This window comes from Marmota flaviventris, chromosome 1 (assembly GCF_047511675.1).
Source record: "Marmota flaviventris isolate mMarFla1 chromosome 1, mMarFla1.hap1, whole genome shotgun sequence".
Classification (NCBI taxonomy): Eukaryota; Metazoa; Chordata; class Mammalia; order Rodentia; family Sciuridae; genus Marmota; species Marmota flaviventris.
In genome coordinates, this window is record NC_092498.1 from 22,656,937 (window position 1) to 22,678,235 (window position 21,299).

The following is a 21,299-nucleotide window of genomic DNA, read 5'->3' on the forward strand; positions in this document are numbered from 1 at the left end:
CTTGGATGTATAAATGGCATCTCAGACTTAGCCTGTCTAAAATTAAGTTGCTAAAAAACTCAACACTTATGATCCTCATTTCACCCTTAGAGAATGGCTACACTGTTTTTCTAATTGCTTAGGTCAAAACCTTCAGAACAATCCTTCACTTCTTACACCCCACATTTAATCCATCGGCAAACCTTCTGTTGCTAATAACACCAAAGACTGGGTAAATTTTAACAACAAAAAGCCCACCTCTGAACACCACAGTTGAATTACTTTTCCACTCTCTTAATATCTCACAATGGGAATTATATTTCAACAAATGAACCCTTCAGAGACACACTCAAACCACATCCAAACCATAGCAGATTCTTTGAAAATACAACCAAAATCTGACCATTTCTCAACACTACACTACCACTCTAACAGTAACCAAATTCTTTTATCATTTCTCAGGCAGAGCTTCCTAAAATGGTTCTGTGCTTCTGCCCTTGATTCATTTTGTTTTGTTAAAATGCAAAGGCAGTTTATAGCATTTCTCATAACCCAACATGGCTCCCATCTCACTCTGACTATAGGCTAAAGTCCTAAACAAAGCCTACAAGATACAATACAATCTGTCCTCTCTCTTCTACTTGACTTCATTTCCTACTCCTCTCTTTTGTACCTCTGATTTTAGCAACAAATAATCTGGAAAAAAGCTGATGATAACTTACTATATAATAATTTTATTTCAATAATGAATATCATCCATATGGAATAAGGTATTTATTTGAAATTTTATCTAAATACCGAATTCAGTATATTTACAATTAAAAAAAATAACAGATACTTAAAACTTAAAAATATAATGAATCTTCCCAGAAAACTTATACAATACAAAAACTTTGTATACTATTTCAAGACTGCTGTGGGCCCCCTTTAAAGCCATTCACAAAACTTCCGCAGAACAGAAAAATGGATAGCACTGATTAGTTAAAAGAAAAGAATGTGGAAGTGTTATTTTTAAAAGTGTTTTGGGGTTCTTTTGTTTTCTCTTGATCAGAGCAGATTCCTAGATCACTGACCCTCACAACAAGACACCTGTTTAAATTTAACCAGAACCATAATTTCAGAGTCATTCAAAAGCTCAAAGCCTTCTCTATGACTTATTAAAGTCCCAGGGCATTTTTCCTTCTAGACACCTGAATCTTCAAAAGCTACCTCACTTCTGCCCACCCTATTCAATATGGACCTCAAGCCTAGCTATCTCACCAATTCCTACACATAAACAATCAAATAAATAAATAAATAAAAACCAACTCACAAATTAAGCTGGGCATGGTAACATGTACGTGAATTTCCAGCTATTTGGGAGGCAGAGGCAGGAGGATGGCTTGAGCTCAGGAGTTCAAGACCAACGTGAGCAACATAGTAAGATTCCAGTTTAAACTCAACTCTCCCAAATCAACTTTAATACAGAAAAAAATCCAGGATTTTGAGGAGCAAAGAAAAAGTCATGTCACAAAGCAATTCTGCTGGCTACACTACTTTCCTCCTGCCTCCTTTTCCTTTCTCCTATCTGAACAAGCCAATTCTTTTCTAAAATCAGTTCTCCTGACTGTTTTACTTTGATTCCTAAAGAACATTCATAAGCAAACACAATTCCCTTCCTAAAAAGAACAATGGTGAATAAAGTTTTCTCCAACTTATAGTACATATCAATCATGGCAATGTTTTAATAATTTAAACATTTTAAAGAACATTTAAAGTCACTGGTGAATGCATCACACAGAAATAACCAACATCATTATTTTGGTATGTCTCCTTCAAGTGTTACCATCTATGTTACCATCAATAAATTTTAAAAGGGATCTACTTCTTTAAAAGGAATCCATGCCTATCCCAATTCTCATATCAAGATAAGAAAATGGGGATCTCAGCATCATCTTTCAAACACAAAAAGGAGGAGGAATTTCACACAAAAATGTTTTACACAGCATCTCTCTTACTCCTACAAGGGTCACTTCAATCTAATTAAATCCTTTTGATCTTAACATTCATGTATAGTTAGTACTGTTTCTACCATCTAAGTAGAAATGTGACACAATGAAAAACAATTCTTAATATTAAATGACCACCCATGATTATGTAGCTATATATTACTCTGTTAAGTTTTTGATTCCTTTTAAAGGCTGAAAAGTTTTGTTTTCACCCAGAGACTTAAATAAAGCTTTACCTAGCATTCATTCAAAAAGTAAACCAATGGGGGTGTGGTGGAGGGGCGCGACTTGAACAAAATGACTCTGAATAAAATGCTTTTATTAATGACATAAGTCTCCCAATTTTCTTTTCTTTTTTGGTACAAGGGATTGAACCTGGGGCAATTCACCACTGAGCTACATCCTCAGTCCTTTTTAAATTTTTATTTTGAGACAGGGTCTCACTAAGTTGCCAAGACTGGCCTGGAACTTGGCAATCCTCCTGCCTCAGCCTTCCAAAGTTGCCAGGATTATAAGCATGCACCACCATGTTCAGCTCCTAAAATTTCTATTTTAGAAATAGAAAAAGAATTGCTTAAAAATATATTTTGAAAGTACTTCTGTTATTTTCTATAAACTAGTACTAATAATGAAGTGTAGATATGTTCTATTTCCCTTTCAGAAGCTACTAAGAGATTCCACCAGAATTAAATCACATGATTATTATAGTCATTTCTTACAATTACAGTTTCTATAATAAGTCAAATAAGCAAATTACTAAAAACTCTTTTCTGCTCTCTGGGAATTTTTAAAAAGCAAGTAGAGGTTAAATTCTACCCCTAGTGCATAAAACAAAGATTATAGAAAAATATTTGAACCTATACTATTCTGTTAAAAATTTCACTTCAAGAATTTCTTACCTGATATGTTAATTTTTAATCTTTACTTTGCTCACTCTAAGCTCTGTCATGATATTTGTCATTGAAATCTTTTCAGTTTATCTTCAAATTTCATGTATTGTTTTTTAAAAAAAGGAAATAATTTTCTCTCTCTTTTTTTTTACATATGTACTTTACCTCGTATACAGTCCATCTCCCATAAACAGCACGGTAAACATCACTTTTGCCCTCAGATAAGGTGGGCTTTTTTGAGGAGTGGGTTACCAGGGATTGAACTCGGGGGCACTCAACCACTGAGCCACATCCCCAGCCCTGTTTTGTATCTTTATAAGAGACAGAGTCTCACTGAGTTGCTTAGTGCCTCGCTTTTGCTTTGAACTCAAGATCCTACTGCCTCAGCCTCTCAAGCCACTGGGATTATAGGTGTGAGCCACTGTGCCTGGCTAAGGTGGGCTTTAAATGTTAAAGTTAACCATATTACTTTCACATTTAAGGAAAGTGCATTTTGCTTAGAAAATTTAAGGATCTTTTCAAATAAACACTGTTCTTTATTATAATATTAGCATTTTTTTTTTTACAGATGAGTTTGATAAAACTTTCCTTATAGAACTGAGGGGAAACAAAAGAAAGATATTACAAATCCCACTTTGTTCAAGAGGGAAAAGGCTACTCCTATGGTTTGTACCTGAAATGTCCCCCAAAATCTCATGTGTTAGAAGTATGGTCCCCAATATAGCAAGTTTCAAAGTTGAGGCTTTTAGGGCTTTAACCTAATCAGTGGATCAATCCATCTGATGGATTAATAATTTGAATGGGCTACTGGGTACTAACTGTACACAGGGGTTGTGGCTCAAGGAAGTAGGTCACTGGGGCCATGGCCTTACACTGTATCTTATCCATATCTCCTCAATTTCCCTGTGCTTTCCAGCTGCCAAATGCTGAGCAGTTTTCTTCCACATATCCTTCTACCACAATGTTCTGCTGCATCTTGGCTCCAGAGCAATGGAGTCACTTAACTATAGGCTGACACCTCTGAATCCATGATCCAAAATAAACTTTTCCTCCAATTGTTCTTGTCAGGTAAATTTTGGTCATAGCAACAAAATTCTGACTAATATGGCTACTACACACAATCTAAAAACAAAATTTTGTGTCTATATTTATAAAACATCTAACTTTTCTATTATAAAGAAAAACATTTGTACATAAATCTAACTCTTCAATAAATAAACATAAGCACATTTATTAGATTCTCAGGCAGGGGAGAAAATGCCCAAGACTCTATAGTAGTTTTGAGCCTATTTCTATGGATTGTTCGGAGAGAGGGGCCAAGTTAGGAAGACGAATTCTTATACCTTGAAATAAACTTTTGACAAACAGATCCTAACAATATTCTCAAACTGGCTCATAGGTTACTACACATATTTAGCAGCAAATTTCAAAGGAAAAATAATCTCTCATTGTTTTTAAAACCTTTATGAAAATATTCATGACATGCTATTACAATTTTTTCTTAATTATTTTACAACACAAATCTACAAAAGCAATTAAAAAAAATTCCCAAAGGACTTTGAGTCAACATAACACAGTAACAGAACCAAGAATTTATGACTCTAAGAAAAAGTAAAATATTCCTGGCATGGTGGTACACACCTATAATCCTAGCAAATCAGGAAGCTGAGGCAAGAAGATCACAAGTTGGAGACCAACCTCAGTAATTTATTAGGCCTCAAAAAATAATTAAGAAAAAGTAAAATGTGTCTACAGCAATACCACACTGAATCCACCTAACCTCGTCTGATCTTAGAGGTTAAAAATGGACAAGACTGGTTATTACGTGGATAAGGAAAAAGTAAAAGTCACTTGGATGGATACTGGCATTCCATGAAGTAACATTTTCTAAAATCAAACAATAAACACAATTATCCTAGATTCTTGGTATTATTTGTTTTCAAGATTTTAATTTGAAAAGTATTATACTTTTGTAATGATTCACTAATATAATAGTATATTATAGGCTCTAGAAAAGTAAGAAAAACTTTTGATAGGCAAGCTTCAGAATAAAATTTCAAAGGCAGCAAAGAATAACACATAAAATAAATTATTTATATGCTATGAAGAATGTTAAACAATTAAAGATTTCTTAACACTTCAATACCTAATTTGATATCTCCCTAAAAATATAATTTAATTCTCTTAATCCCAACAATTTCCATTGTTATATTAAAATAAGTGCACTGAAAATCCAGAAATACTTCAAAATTTTCCTTGAAAATTCAATACATGTAAACTACACACATACATACACACACACACACACACACACACACATATAAAGGTCTGCACATTAATATTTCTTTTAGGTTATCTAAAATCATTTGTGCAGCATCTCTTCTCTCATCTGGCTACTGTATGGTTTAGGTTATATCTCCAAACAGTGCTTATTTTGTTACTTGATTATAATCAATAACATTTAACCATTAGAATGAATGGAAAAAAGTATATTCATTTTATCTGACATTTTAAAATGTACGCCAATGAGATACTAATATCTATTATCTGAATTTACTATTGATGTTTAACATAATACTTTGACTTCTACAATTACACTGAGACCCTGAAAAAATATGTATAATTTTGAAAAAGATTCTGCTTCCATTACAAGTGTTACTCACCTGTTTGAACATCAATAACCATCTGATGGCCCCCTCTCATTCCTGGTCGGTTATCTTCTCCATCACCTGAAGCAGAAACATATTTTCTTTAAAAGAAATAATAAAAAGCAACTGCAAATCCAGAGCAGCTTAATTCATAAGTCTATAATGGATAGTGAAAATATCTACACTTATTCTTTCAAAATGTTAAAAGTAAGTAAAAATACATCAACTTAAATCTATATTTCTAATAATTATCTTGATTTTTCTTCCTATTGCTTTTAGGCTATTAACACAACTAGACGCTATTTTCAATTTATTTATGAATAAAGCCATCAGTCAGCAAAGATTCTGGATATCTTATAAAAACCTAAGATGAAATCTCTAAATTACTTGAATGCCAAAGTAAAAATGTAAAATAATCTCAAAATTAGAACTCATGTCTATATTTCAGACATATTTTATTAGTATAATGAGCAATTTTAAGGTTCATAAAATGAGCTATTTAAAACTAGGATGGGGCTTGGGATGTGGCTCAAGTGGTAGCGTGCTGGTCTGGCATGCGTGGGGCACTAGGTTCGACCCTCAGCACCACATAAAAATAAAATATTGTGTCCACCTAAAACTAAGGAATAAACATTTAAAATAAATAAATAAATAAATAAAAACTAGGATGTTATCAAGTTTTATATTAATAATTTCTTTATTGCAATTATTTTATGCCATTACTTCAGAAATCACTTCCCACATAATTTATTAGCTATTTTGAGTACCGACTGAGAAAATATAAGGTTTACTTCACTTTAATTTTTTATTTCTACTTGGATCCTAATAGATTTGAATATAATGAGTGAAGTTTTTAGAAACTTTTAAAGGAGAAAACTATTGTTCTACTTATATCTAATCCTAATTCACACCAAAGCTCATATAAATGAAGAAATAATTCATTTTAATGGTTCAAAAAGTTATAGGATTCTCCTCCTCCTAATTCTCTATTTTTCTTTGGTGGGGTGGCAGAGTGTTACTGGGAATTGAGCCAGGTCCTTGCACTTGCTTTGTAAGTGGCCTACCTCTGAGCTACATCCCTAGTTCTTTTTGTTTTGAGATAGGGTCTCACTAAGTTGCTGAGGCTGGCCTTAAACTTGTGATCCTTCTGTCTCAGCCTCCCAAGTAAGTAGGATTATAGGCATATGCTCTGTGCCCAGCTAAGGTTATTGGATTTTAATATCTTACTTGATATGACCAGAAAGTGCAAGGTTTTCTTGGTAAGTTTCTCATTAGTTGAAATATGTAATTTAGGCTAATTTCACTGATGTAAAATTGAAAACATCTAACTTTTTACTAATTTCACCAGAATTAGTAAAAAGGTACTACAAAACAACTAAAATATCAGTGCTTACACAGTCATGTGCTACTTAGGAATGAAGATAATTTCAGAGAAATGTGTCTTTAGGCTATTCTGTCAATGTGTAAACATCACAGAGTACATTTACACAAACCTAGATGGTGTACTTTACTGAATACGTGGTTTTAATGGTAAGGCTTACTGCTTCTAAGCTACAACCTGTACTACAATCTTGTACTGAATTCTGTAAGCAACTGTAAGACAATCAAGTATCTGCATATCAAAACACAGAAAAGGTTCAGTGAAAATACTAGGTGATATGATTTTTCAGTTCCATTATAATCTTATGGGACCCCCATCATGGAGTAAAATGTCGGGCAGTACATGACCAAATACAGAAAATAAGATGTAAAACCAAATCTTTTCATTACTAGTATATTCAATGACTAATCATTTATAAGTTTCCTGCAATTTCTTTCTCCTTTCTAATACTTAGGGTTTTTTTTTAGAGTTTGCAGCTCATTAACACCAAAACTTTGCTGGTTTTTCTTTTCCTTCTCCCAGTCAAAAGTGCCACTTCCAAGAACAGATTTCAAAAACACTAACATATTCATTTTCAGTATGTCTTCATTTTTCATATTTAATCCATAATTTGTAAATGCATCTCTGTCTTTGAAGAAAATTATTTCATATGTGACTGATAAAATACGAGGATCATGTCCATATATTATAGACAAAATTATGGAACTTCACATGTAGTTTTCCCCTGCACATTGTTTAATCCTATTAGAAAAAAGAAAGCTTTCTCACAGCTAAAGAAAAGGCCTTAGCAATATATGAAGATCATAAGGAAAAAAGCTACATATCAATAAAAGTGCTTCCTTTTACTGTTGGTAGTTGAACTAAAGAAATGCTACACTTTTCACTGTGTTACTATATGGCAAAGCAATTAGTGCAGATGAAGTATTGACAAAAATTTCCCCCATGAGAAAATAAGGATTAATGAAGAATTCTAAACTCTAACTCAGATTTCAAGTTTTGATGAATACAGTCCCTATTAGAAGCAGCAAATGCCTTCAGGAAAAGAAGGCATGAGTCCCAAGGTTTACAATTTAAATTCACTATGGTACTCAATATAAACTCCTTTGAAGATTTAACTGCACTGTTTTTATAATAATTATTATACTAGCTTTTAATAGTATCTGTTTATAAAGTTCCATAGATTTAGAATGGTCTGTTCCTGATTTCTCTCAGAAGCTTCTTCAGGTTTAGAAAGCCATTTTGCCAAACTTAAGGTTTTTCAGGACCACCTGTATGGTAATACAACATAGCCTATAATTTAACAGTGTCTCCATAAAAGTAGTTTACAATATAGTCCATGCATCAAAACTGCCAATCTTGTGTTAGAGCAATAAAACAAGAGTTTAAAAGACAATAAACTAGAGCTGTGGATGTAGTTCAGTGGTAGAGTACTTGCTTAGTGTGAGGTCCTGGGTTCAACCCCAGCACCACACAAACACATATAAACCCCATATGCATTTATATAATACTAAGTCTGCCATCCAGTTAAGGAAACTTTGTATTATTTTAAACACCTGCTTCTTATTAATATTATAATGACACATGAGCTATCATAGGAACACTGAGACACTAATGAAGAAGCATCACATCTAGAATGTATAGTTTACCTTTGGTGCTTTTGGGAATGATTTGACTCCATCGTGGCTTATATTCCTGTTGACTGATATACTGATTGAACAGGCCATCTGCAAATATTAAAAAAAAAAAAAAAGAGAGAGAGAGAAAGAATTACATCTTAGCAAGATTTTTTATCATAGGAAAGAAAAAAGAATTCTACATTAAGAGAAACTACTAATATGTCACTAATATAATAGCACACTTTCATAAAATGTTATCACTTCAGTTTCCTGTCATGCTACCCCAAACAGAAATTGTAAAGTGTTAGTTGACACAACCACATAAACAAACTGCATTAGTGGTAGCTCCCATTAAATATACTATGTTTCCCATTATTATTTCACTTACTAGAAAAAAGTCATTACTGCACTCAATGGTCAAGTACATGACATTAACAGGGGTGGGGGTGTTTAAACAGAGACCTTGAAAGAAAGAAAAGGGAATTATCTGGGAGGGGGAAAAAAGGCAGAAAATTCAAGGCTGCAAAACAGAACCAGTAGAAAGTAAAATAAATAAATAATCTGAGTAAGTGTTCCATATTATTGAAATAAGACTTGTACACCTTTTCAAAATTGTTTCTGTCCAGGTCCAGTGGCATATTCCTATAATTCCAGCTGAGGAAGGAGGTTCACAAGTTTGAGGACAGTGTGGGCAACTTAGAGAGACCCTGTCTCAAAATAAAAATTTAAAAAGGGCTGATATAGCTCTCAGGAATAGAGCATTCCTGAATTCCAGCTCTACTACTGGGGAGGGAGACAGTTCTGGCATTAATATAAATACAAATGGAAAGAGAAAAGGATAATTAAAGATTAAGAGTTATATTTAATTCTTTTATGTGATCTCCCAACACTCATCTTTATTTGAATCACCAAACTTTTCATCTTTATGCCCTATAATGAAATAGATTCACTGCACTCCAATCCCTTTGAGTCCAGAGTATTCTGTGTCAGTACTTTGTTACCAGAATCCAAAAGAACTAGAGAAGGACGTGGGAGCTCCAACATACTTGGACTAGGGACTTCAACAGTACTTCTTCAGGGAAAGATAAAACTAACACTTTAAAGTACAAATTCCATTATTATATAGTTTTCTTTGAATACAACTATTTACCAATAAGAGTACCAGCAGCAGTAACAGAACTATATTTATTGAATACTTACTAAATGTTAGAATCTGTGCTGTTTTATTTATCTCACTTAATTCTAAAAACAACCCTAAGAACCAGGCACTATCATCTTCATTTTACAAACAGGGAAGTACATACTTAGAGAAATTAAGTAACTTAACCAAAATGACATAACTCTTAAGTAGTGGGGCTGGGACTCAAGTTCTACTGTTTACTTCTGAAACATCAATAAATTCTTAATCTACTTCTTAAGAGGAGTTTCTACACTAGTTACTGTAATTAAATGAGACTGAATCCCCACATGCATCCATCTAACCCAAATGATTATCAATTGGTATGGAACCCTATTCCAGCTAATAAAATATGAGGAAACTCGTAGGGAACTTCTAGACAATGTTTTTTTACTTTGAAACAGATAAACACAGAAGAAGAAAAACTACTTTTATTCCTCCGGACATTGATATATCTGTATGCAATGTACAACTGCTCAGGTCAGTCTGTATGGGAATGAAATGTATTTTCTAATGACAGAAGAGAAAGAAATTGGAACATAGAATCAACCAACCATGAAATCCACCTTACCTCTGGACTTTAAGTGATGAAATATTTCCTTACCAAGCTTGGATTTTCTTTTACATGGAGCCAAAAAGATCATAATTTTCAGCTACCTTTACTATAAATTCTGTCCTTTGCCATAGACTTCAACCTGAATAAAGATTGTCTTAGCTGGGGGGAGTGATGCCTATCTGTAGTCCCAGCTACTCAGGCCACTGAGGCAGAAGGATTACTTAAGCTCATGCATTAAAAGACCACGCTGGCAAGATGGTGAAAACCCATCTCAAAACAAACAAAAACAAAAACAAAACAAACAACAACCAGACTTTTCCCCAGTAGACATTGAAAGCAAAGACTTGTTCAAAGAATTTGTAAGTAAAACAGGTATGTTCTTCATGACTTATTTACTGGCCAGTGACCATGCAGTTTAGACAAATCTCCCTTATCCCCTTCTTTTCTGGGTAATTATGAAACTCAGTTGTAATCAACCCTTTCAGCTTCAAATCTTTCATTTGACTTTAATGGGAAATTCCATCCTACACACTGATCCAATTTCTTTTTTCCTTTGCCTTTGGGACTTGTCAAAATTTTTGCCAAAGAAAAGTTTCTTTTTAAATTACACTTTAAATTGGCACTTACATTTAATTGTTACAGCAAGAGGAACAAAGAGATTCATAACTTACTTTAGTGAATTTTTATCATATAATTTACTCCCTCATGGACTTTTCCAATGACTTTTGCCCCATCCAGCCTACTCTGATCAAAACCTTTCTTCCATTATAAGAGGTGGGAACTCTTTTTTCTCAGATAAAATACGTGGGGCTCTTATTCATGGTAATAATATAACGATATAAAAATATTAACAGTAAATTTAGAATTATCTAGAAATAAAATGCAGTAATGAACTTTTATTCAACTTTGAAAAGGGGACAAGAAAGTTTAAAAATGCTCCTTTAAAAAATTAAAGGTAATATAAAAGTATCCAATTATTAAAAGACCTAGATTTTTAAATATACAGTAAGTCCATGCAATAGCTGGGGTAAGGAAAGCAAATGGTGGAAATACATACAGAAAACAGAAGAAAATGAGGAAACTGCAGATGTCAAGTATCTTTGAATATAAAATTGGAATTTATTAGTTGGATGGGCCCTGAGGGTCCTTCTAAATTCTGAGATGTTTGAACTAATACATTTACTTGCACTCTGTGTACATGCCTAATTCTACTTTATGTTTAAATCTTAGAAGAGTTATTATCTTTTCTTTGTCCTTTAAACCTTCTGTGATTCTTATATTAAAAGAGAAATCACAAATTTACTGGGGGGAATTCTTCTAAATGCTCACAAGTCAGTGATCAAAGCAATAGTTGTAATCAGATAAAGGATCCCACCCCTGATCTTTAAGTCATGCCTAACAGTACAGATAAAATTAACTGCTTCTCCAAGAACCCTCTATCCCCATTCATACTAGCCTAAAAAGTTTAATATACTCTACATATCCAGATCTCATGTTTATTTCTTTTCTATCAAACACAACTGTCCCATTTAAAACAAATGTAAGAACACACATTAAGCATTTATAAGGCTCTGGGTTTGATATCTCTCTCTCGAACACACAAACACATCATGTACACACAAAGTAATTGGCCTAAAAAAATAGGGTCAAAAATTTTCAAAGCAAAAAAAAAAAACCTCTCAAATATGACAAAATTTTTGTTAAAGAATTCTGTAAATACATACACACGAAGATAGAAAAAAATATAACAGCATACATCAGAAAGGTAAAAGTAATTTCTTTGGTTGGTGGGATTAGGATACTTTTGGGAATTTTTTTTAACTTTTTTATTTTTCCAAATTTTTTGTTCCAAGCATTATAATTACCTGAAGAAAAACCAGAAAACACATAAATATGTGAAACTATTTCTTAAATTTTAGAAGAATTTTATACCATATTGTTACAAAAGTCCCTCCTTATCCATGAGGGATAAATTCCAAGACCCTCAGTAGATGCCCGAATCTACAGATAGTATATAATTTTCTATATGCTATTGTTTTCCATACATAACATACCAAGGATGAAGTTTAACTTATAAATTAAACACAAAAGTTAACAATAATAAAATAGAACATACATATTGCCAGTAATATACTATGATAAAAGTTCTACAAATGTACTCTTATTCTCTTTCAAACTATGACGTTTCTGATTTCACATTTTCAGAATACGGGTGATTACTGATAGCTTAAACAGATATCAAAACCACAGATAAGGGGGGGACTTGTATAAGGGGGATGAAAATAAGCTATTTTCATACCTTTTGCTATCTCTGAAATGTCTCTTCTTCATAGTTTACTAAACATATCGTGTTTCTATAAGCAGTGCTTTGTACTCTGACATCAGCTTATTTAAACAAGGATAAAGAGAGCCAAATATATCCAAAGGCATTTACAATCAACCTGGCAGAGATTACTTACAAAATTTAAAACATTAGGTACTCCACATTTATCACATATATATATATATCATTTATATATGTGAGATACATACATACATATATATGTGTGTGTAAGAGATACATACATTTATCTACACATATCATATAGTAGTTCCTTAAAGAAAAAACTAAGATAAAATATAACTACAGATACGGTAATTTTACATATGCAAGAACATATGAAAAAGAGTTAAACTTTAGGAAACAAAATTCATTATTCCAGATCATTTTACCACAATATTAAGCAAATCCAATATAATAAAACAGAAATAAAGCTAAAATATATTATTTATGACTTAAAGGGAAAATGTGACACCTCTCTTAAAGATCTATTGGCTACTATGGCTGGAGGTTACATTTTATTTCTTCTTGAAAACACTAGTTTGGCATCATTCCAGAAGCATTCCTGTCAGGTAGAACTAGCAATGGCTAGTTTGAGAAGCTAGATATTCCACTAAACCACAACCAACAACAAACCCCAAACTCCAAACCAAACCATCTCTTATTTTGGTGAAATTATGACTTAATCTAAGATATACTTTATAAGCTTATTAATTCTAGTCTTCTCACTCCCCTATATATACACAGAGAAATAAAACACACTCACACCTCCAAGTATTGACACTCACTTTATAATATTAAATCATCAACCATGATGTACAATAAATATTACTTAAGACCTATGATAAACAATGTGCCATTTTGTATAATAAATTAAAGATCAATCGCATATAATCTATGTTAATACATTTATTGCCTATTGCCAGGTATTATGGTTTAGACATGAGGAGTCCCTCAAAAGTTCTTGTGTCGTTAATTAGTTTAACTTAATTATTTCACAATATATACTAATATCAAAACATCATATTGTACCTCATAAGTTATATATAATTACTATTGTCAATTTAAAATAAATTAATTACAGGGCTGGAAAAAAAAAGTTCCTGTGTCAATCCAAGAATATTCAGAGGTGAAATAATTAGATTATGAGAGCTAGACAGTTCATCGTATTTGTATGGTACCCTATGCAAGTGGGGTGTGGTTTAGGAGGTGGGTCACTTGGAGCATTTCCTGGAAGGGTGCATCTTTCCTGCTGCCCCTTTTGGCTTCTCTCTCTGCTTCCTGGCTGTCAAGAATAGAGCAGTACTCCTCCACAATGTCCTTCTGCCATGATGTTCTGCCTCACCTTGGGCTCAGAGCAATGGATTTGGCCCACCATGGACTAAACTTCTGAAATGGTGAGCCAAAATAGCCTTTTCTTCTCTAGAGCATTCTTGTCAGGTATTCTGATTATATCCATGAAAAGGTGACTAACACACAAGGAAACTGGCTTACAAATAATTAGTTCAAATCAGATCTAAAGCAAACTACGTAGTTACTCTTAATGAAATGCCAAGCTTTATTTTTAAAAATATTCTTTTATACCTTCAAACGATAAATAATAACACAAATGTTTATTAAAGACTTGGTAAGCAGTAAATTATTTCAAACCCATAAAGACATGCTAAAGAAACTATTTTGTAAAGTTAAATTTTTAGAAACAAATTTCCACAAGCTTGAAATCTCATAAGGCAATCAATAAAAATAATGTAAATATTAAAGCAGGGTGCTTATGGTTTGGATGAGAAGTGCCTCCCAAAAGCTCATATCTTGAGACAATGCAAGAAGGTTCAGAGGAGAAGTAATTGGGTTGTGAAAGTTTTAGTCCAATTAGTAAATTAACTGAGTGGTAACTTAAGGCAGATGGGGTGTGGCTGGAGGAGGTAGGGCATTGAGGGCATGGCTTTGGGGTATATATTTGTGTCTGCCAAGTGTAGATTGCTCTTTCCCTGCTTCTTTAACATCATGTAAGCTGCTTCCCTCTACCACACCCTTCTGCAGTGATATTCCACCTCACCTTGAGCCCTTAGGAATGGAGCCTACTCTCTGTGGATTAAGACCTCTGAAACCAGGAGTCCCCAAATAAATTTTTTCTCCTAAAATTGTTCTGGTCAGATCTTTTAGTAACAGCAGCGAGAATGCTGACTAAAACACAGGGTAAAGACTTTTTAATACACTGCTTTCAATGCCTTGTTTTTTGTTTTGTTTTTTAGAGAGAGAGAGAATTTTTTTAATATTTATTTTTCAGTTTTCGGTGGACACAACACCTTTTATTTTTATTTTATGTGGTGCTGAGGATCGAACCCAGCACCCCGCGCAAGCCAGGCGAGCGCGTTACTGCTTGAGCCACATCCCCAGCCCATTAACTTGTTTTAATGTAAAAAAGTTTCTAAACATTTCAGGATCTAAAGACAAAAAGCTAATACTTCTTACCCCAAATAAATGTATAATGTTCTCTATATTTCTAATTCTTAAAAGTTTTAGTATATTTACTTATAGATACTTTATGATTTGGTTAAAAAAAACTTATGTTCTCTATAGAAACAATAATGACAATCCCATCTATAAAAATAAAACAACACCCATTATCCTGCTTTGAAAATCTCAAAAACAAAATTTTAAAATGAATTTGAAGATGCCTGTGAATTATATGATTTTTAAAAATTACATATATATTTCAGGACAAAGTCACTGTTAATATTTTGGTGAGCCTATTTTTGACAAAAATCTAAAGCAGGAAATCAGAAGAGTCTGATGAAAGTAAAAATATTCAAAAGAAATTAAAATATCATTCAGGATAAAGCACACTAAGAAAAAGTTGCTAACAGTTTTGAAACTACTTAACTAATGTCTCTGGATGAAACATCACCTCATTTTTTTCTATGAGTATAACTATACTAAATAAATATATTTTATAAAGTTCTCACTGGGCAGTATGTTCTTTACCCCAACAGATATTCTTGTAAAAAAATATATGAGGAAGCTTTTAACAAAAGGAAAATAAAATGTTTAAGGGTCATCTGGGATCAAAATAAAACAAAAACAGACTAAATTACTTCCATCAACTTTCATTTATCACCAAAACAAAGACTGCATTCTAAGAAAATAACTTAAAATATATTCACAGGTAAAAACTTATGGAGCATAAAATTCTTTTTGTTATCTAAAAAAGTTTTTTTTTAATTGAAACGGATTTTTAAAATATTATTCATTTCACCAGTTTGTTCAATTCTGAAAAGAAAATATGTGAATTATATAAGTTCATAATATATAATCAACATTGGGAAAATGAACTTGTAATAATTTACTAGGATAGTAAACCACAGTGGTATAGATTTTGGTACTTGACTACCAGAGTTCAAATCTTAGTCCTGTCACTGATTAGCTATGCTGTCTTAGGCAAATTATTTAATTGTTCTCATTCATTTAATGGGGACAACTAAAGAAGGTAGGTTTGAGAATTAAAGTCATATAAAGAGAATCAATGGTACATTATAAAGATCTCATAGTAAAGATCTCTATATCATTAACTGATGTAGTGTTTGGAACTGTATTTGGAAAAAAAGTAACAAGACTTTTTTATATGCACAAAACGGGAAATATAGCACTAAGGAAGGAACAACACACAAGAGAATAAAAAAATAATCTATCTTTAAAGAGGTGACTGTGAAAAATGAATTTTAAGTAATGATTAAAAAGGAAGCAGCTGGCAAAGAGAAATGACATAAACATAGGCAAGAAGGCATGGGTTGGCAGGAATTATGGAAAGAACCATGTTTCAGGAGGCTGTCTGGCAGTCAGGTACCAGGGATAAAAAGAGTTTGCATTGGGGCTGGGGATGTGGCTCAAGCGGTAATGTGCTCGCCTGGCATGCGCGGGGCACTGGGTTCAATCCTCAGCACCACATAAAAACAAAATAAAGATGTTGTGTCCACTGAAAACTGAAAAATAAATGTTAAAAAAGTTCTCTCTCTCTCTCTCTCTCTCTCTCTCTCTTCTCTCTTAAAAAAAAAAAAAAAAAAAGAGTTTGCATTATCAGCACTGCTGAGAATAAACAGCACCTCAAAGGAAAAGAAACATGGAAAAGAAACATGGAGCTATCCTGGAACACAGCCCTAGTTCATGACTCACAAGAAGCTCCTTAAAATACCTAGGAAAAACCCACCTCATTCAAAGATTAATAATAATAAAAAAGAACCAACCCAGGGTTTATACCAAGATATAAAAAGGAACAGGAAGGAATTTTTAAAAAGTGCCAAATGAATACGAGCCAAAAGAAAAATGTAGTCATTCAATTGATGAAAATCTCCAAATACTTTCCCAATAATATAAAAAAGTTAAACAGCTCTCCTTATAACATAGCACAGAACAGAAACTGTTGCAAGCAAAGGTAAGAATAACTGAAAAGATAAGAGTAAGATAACAAAAGAAATAAAACATGAATTATCAGAGTTGCCAAAAAAATAGAAAATATCAGAGAAATAAAATCAAAGTGTTAGGAGGAGAAAAGATGCGAACAATAGTGATGTAAATACAATAAAAGATTTGGGGAAGAATGTGCAGTTCAAAAGAATAACTAAGAAAAATAAAAGAAAGAGAGCAAAGGCAACATAGACTTAACTGAAAGAAAACCAAACTATGCAATAATGAAAAGGCTACCACACGGTAGGTTAGCACTATCAATGCAGACAGTCTGCTAATATAATTAAACAATAATCTAAAACAAACACGAAGTATTAAAACAGCCTCAGGAAAAGAGAAATTATATTCAAAGAAAATTACAGCATACTTCTCATCAGCAATAATGGAAGCCACGTAACAGGAGAATGATATTCAAATGTATTTGAAGAAAACAACTGCCATCCTAAAATTCTACATCCAGCAAAATATCCTTTCAGAAAAGAGACAAATATTTCAGACAAAAATAGCCGACCTTGGGGCTGGGGTTGTGGCTCAGTGGTAGAGCGCTCGCCTTGCATGTGAGAGACCCTGGGTTCGATCCTCAGCACCACATAAAAATAAATAAACAAAATAAAGATATTGTGTCAATGTATAACTAAAAACAGCCAACCTTAATTAGAAAAAATTTTAAAGGATGTGCTTAAGGCAGAGGGAATACAATCCTAGATATAATATGGATCAAATATGTAAATGGTTAAGAAGAAAAAAATCAGTCATATTTGGGTTAAACTAGTGAACACTAACTGTATAAAATAATAATAGTAATATTTTACAGGGTCTACAAATGTGGAGTCAAAATCAATGATAATAACAGAGCATATGAATTAGGAAGGTGAGTTCCACTAAAACTTAAAGTCCACTAAGTCCTTGTATGGGAAGAGAGAAAAGGTATTGACCAATTTTATTAAGTTAATGAGGTATATTTGTTATAATTTCTAGACCAAGCATACAAAAAATATAAATGGAACACACTGCAGCAAGGCAAATAGAAGGAAAAAAATGAAAAGTTTACAAAGCGAAAACGCAAGAGACAACAACCAAAAAGACAGATATGACAAAGTTTACAAACTGTAGGTTTGAATCCATTTATTTATCAGAAATTCAATCACATAAATGAAATGTAAAATATTCAAATCAAACGAAGACAGTCAACACTAGATATTTTAAAAATCCAACTAAATTTATAGAAGCTACTCTTTTAAAAGAAGGATACAGAAAATTTGAAAATAAAATACTGAAAAAGAGGTCATGCAAACACTCAATGAAAGTGGATGTTTTAAAATGCCAATTTATACTTTAAGACAAAAATATTACTAGAAATAAAAAATAATAAAAAGATTTAACTGAGCTGGGTACAGCTGTAATCCTAGCAGCTCGAGAGGCTGAGGCAGGAGGATCACAAGTTCAAAGCCAGCCTCAGCAACTTAAGGAGACTCAGCAACTTAGTGAGACGCTGTCGCAAAATAAAACAGGCTGGAGATGCTGCTCAGTTGTTAAGCACCATTGGGTTTAATACCTGGTGCAAAAAAAAGATTTAATTTAAAATCTGTGTGTAACTAAACAATGGCATAAAATATATAAAGCAAAAACTGTGCAGAACTTTAAGGAGATATAAAAATCTACAATTACAGTGAAAAGTGAAAACACATTTTTCTCAATAGCTGAGAATCCAACAGATAATCATTATTGACAAAGATGTATGCAATGTGATTTAGCAACCTTGACTAACTATATATATATATATATAGAGAGAGAGAGAGAGAGAGAGAGAAAGAAACAACAGTAAATAGCTTAAATCAAAGGACATAGAAAATAACAGAAAGGATCAACAAACCATAAGTTGGTTTTCTCAAAATTAGACTACTGGATTTGAGAAACTTCTGAGTAATGGGGAAGGAGATCATAAATAGCCAATATAAACAACAAACATAAATAGCCAATATAAACAACAAAAAAGGGGCATCCCAGGAATTCCTGCAAATATTAAACAGATAACAGGGGATGAGCGTACTTCAATGCCCACAAGAATGTAATTTTAAATGAAATAGACAATTTCCTTAAAAATATAATTTTAAAGCTACCAAACAAGCCTGATTATTCTTACAATGTTTAAAAAAATTAAATAGTTAAAAACTACTGCCACCAAGTAAACTTCAAGCACAGACTGCTTCTACCAAGTATTTCATTTCTATCAAATATATAAGAATGAAATCCTAACACATTATGAAGAGACCAGGACCCATCATGTGAAATTAAGATAACACTAATATTAAACCTGAAAGGAACATAAGAATGCAAAAAAAGTCAGGGGAAATAGTTGGAAGAATGCTAAGAAAATATTAATCAATCTACATCCAAGATACACCATAAAAAAATACAAGACAAAGCTAGGCACATCTGAGCAATGCAAAGTATGCTTAACACTAGAAAATCAAAGTAGGGAGTAAAAATCACATCATAAAAGTAGAGAAAAAAATGATAAGACAATATTCATTTATAACAAAAACTTTTAGCAATCTAGATATCTAACATAGAGATCTCAAAAAACTCCAAATCAAAAATTATATTTTACAATGAAATGATGAAAGCATTTCATTTAAGATCATGAACTATATTAAGGATATATACTATCATTATCTTCCTCAATCTTCTATTAGATAACTTAGCCCAAAGATTAAATACAAGGGGGAAAGGCATAAGGGCTGGCAAGAAAGAAAAAAAAATTATGCCTAAGTATTTTTTACTGAAATGAAACATAGCATAACCAAATTTGTGAGACAACAACTAAAGTAGTGCTAAGGAAAAAATGTTTAACAATAAATGCCTCCTTTACAAAAAAAAAGAAGAAGAAGAAGAAGAAAAAGATCTCAAATCAATGGCTTTGGCTTTCAATAAAAAAGAAAAAGGAAAAGAAGAAAAAAAGTAATAAAGAGCAGAAATCAAATAAAGAGCCATTTTCTTAATATAAAATGAGAAGACTTCTAGACAGATTTCTGATGTGATATAAAGACATCAAGAGGAAAATAATAAAATATTATGTGCAATTTTAAGTCAGAAATGGACATATTCCTCAAAAGACATAAACTACTATACTCTCTTAAGATGAAACAATGAAAATAGCAATTCTTCTACTAACAACATTGTTTGTAGTTAAAAACCTCATCACTATGTATTAAGTTCAGGCCCATTTGCCTTCTCTGATGAATTCTACCATGTTACTACTTATTCTACATAAATATTTTCAGAAAATTGAAAAGGAAATAATTATCATCTTATTCTTGAAGGCACCAGACCAAGACATGAACATTATAACAAAATTGTAGGCCAGTCTACAAAATACTCAGATATACATAAAAATGCCCAATAAATTTTTTTCAAAAAAAATCTAACACTATATAAAAATTAGAGTAGGACACCATTACTAAATAAGTTTTTTTTCCCACAGGAATGTTGGATTAAAAACTGAAAATCAACCAATATAATCAATATATTAACAAATGTCAAAACCAAATCCTTTCATTATCGTCTCAAAAATTGCAGGAAAAGCAGCTGATAGAATGAAACCACTCATGATAATAAGATTCTAGCTAAGTAGGAGCAGAAATTTCCTCAATCTAAAAAAAAGGCAGGGCTGGGGATGTGGCTCAAGCGGTAGCGTGTTCGCCTGGCATACATGCGGCCCAGGTTCGATCCTCAGCACCACATACAAAGATGTTGTGTCCGCCAAAACTAAAAAATTCTCTCTCTCTCTTTAAAAAATAAAATAAAATAAAAACAATTTAAAAAGGTAGCTATAAAACACCTTATAACTAACATTATATTTATATATATTTAATGACTGCTTTATAAAGCAAAGACATCTACTCTCACCATTCTATTCAATATTATACTGGTTCTAGCCAGTGTAGGAAGACAAGAAAACCAAATAAAATGCATCAAGATTGGACAAGACAATGAGGCTGGGGTTGTGGCTCAGTGGCAGAGCACTTGCCTAGTACATGTGAAGCACCTGGTTCAATCCTCAGCACCACATAAAAATCAATAAATAAAATAGAGGTATTATGTCTATCTACACTAAAAAAAATATTTTTTAAAAAGATTAGACAAGACAATTTAAAGGTGTTTTTAAAAGCAGATGACATGACTGAAAACTATGGGATCTACAAAAGCAGCTAGTAAAACTTAAGTCATAAATTTAAGGAGGCTGTACACTAGAAAAGCAATATACAAAAATCTATTGTATT

The 21,299-nt window shown here is 32.5% G+C and overlaps 1 protein-coding gene and 2 non-coding genes across 4 annotated transcripts in view; 2 read left to right on the forward strand and 1 right to left on the reverse strand.

The window, feature by feature from the left end:
• Mkln1 (muskelin 1) overlaps window positions 1–21,299 on the reverse strand; it is a 327,824-nt gene that overhangs the window by 85,530 nt on the left and 220,995 nt on the right. For both annotated transcript variants that reach the window (XM_071611871.1, XM_027950127.3), the window contains 2 exons: window positions 8,533–8,610; window positions 5,521–5,586 (listed from right to left, as the gene is read on the reverse strand). In XM_071611871.1, the coding sequence (XP_071467972.1) occupies window positions 5,521–5,586; window positions 8,533–8,610 (144 nt within the window). The remainder of the gene's footprint in view (window positions 1–5,520; window positions 5,587–8,532; window positions 8,611–21,299) is intronic.
• Window positions 5,378–5,464, forward strand: LOC114104149 (small nucleolar RNA SNORD45). Its single transcript, XR_003584797.2, has one exon. It is a non-coding gene; the product is annotated as a small nucleolar RNA SNORD45 (small nucleolar RNA).
• Window positions 17,536–17,608, forward strand: Trnaa-ugc (transfer RNA alanine (anticodon UGC)). The gene has a single exon. It is a non-coding gene; the product is annotated as a tRNA-Ala (tRNA).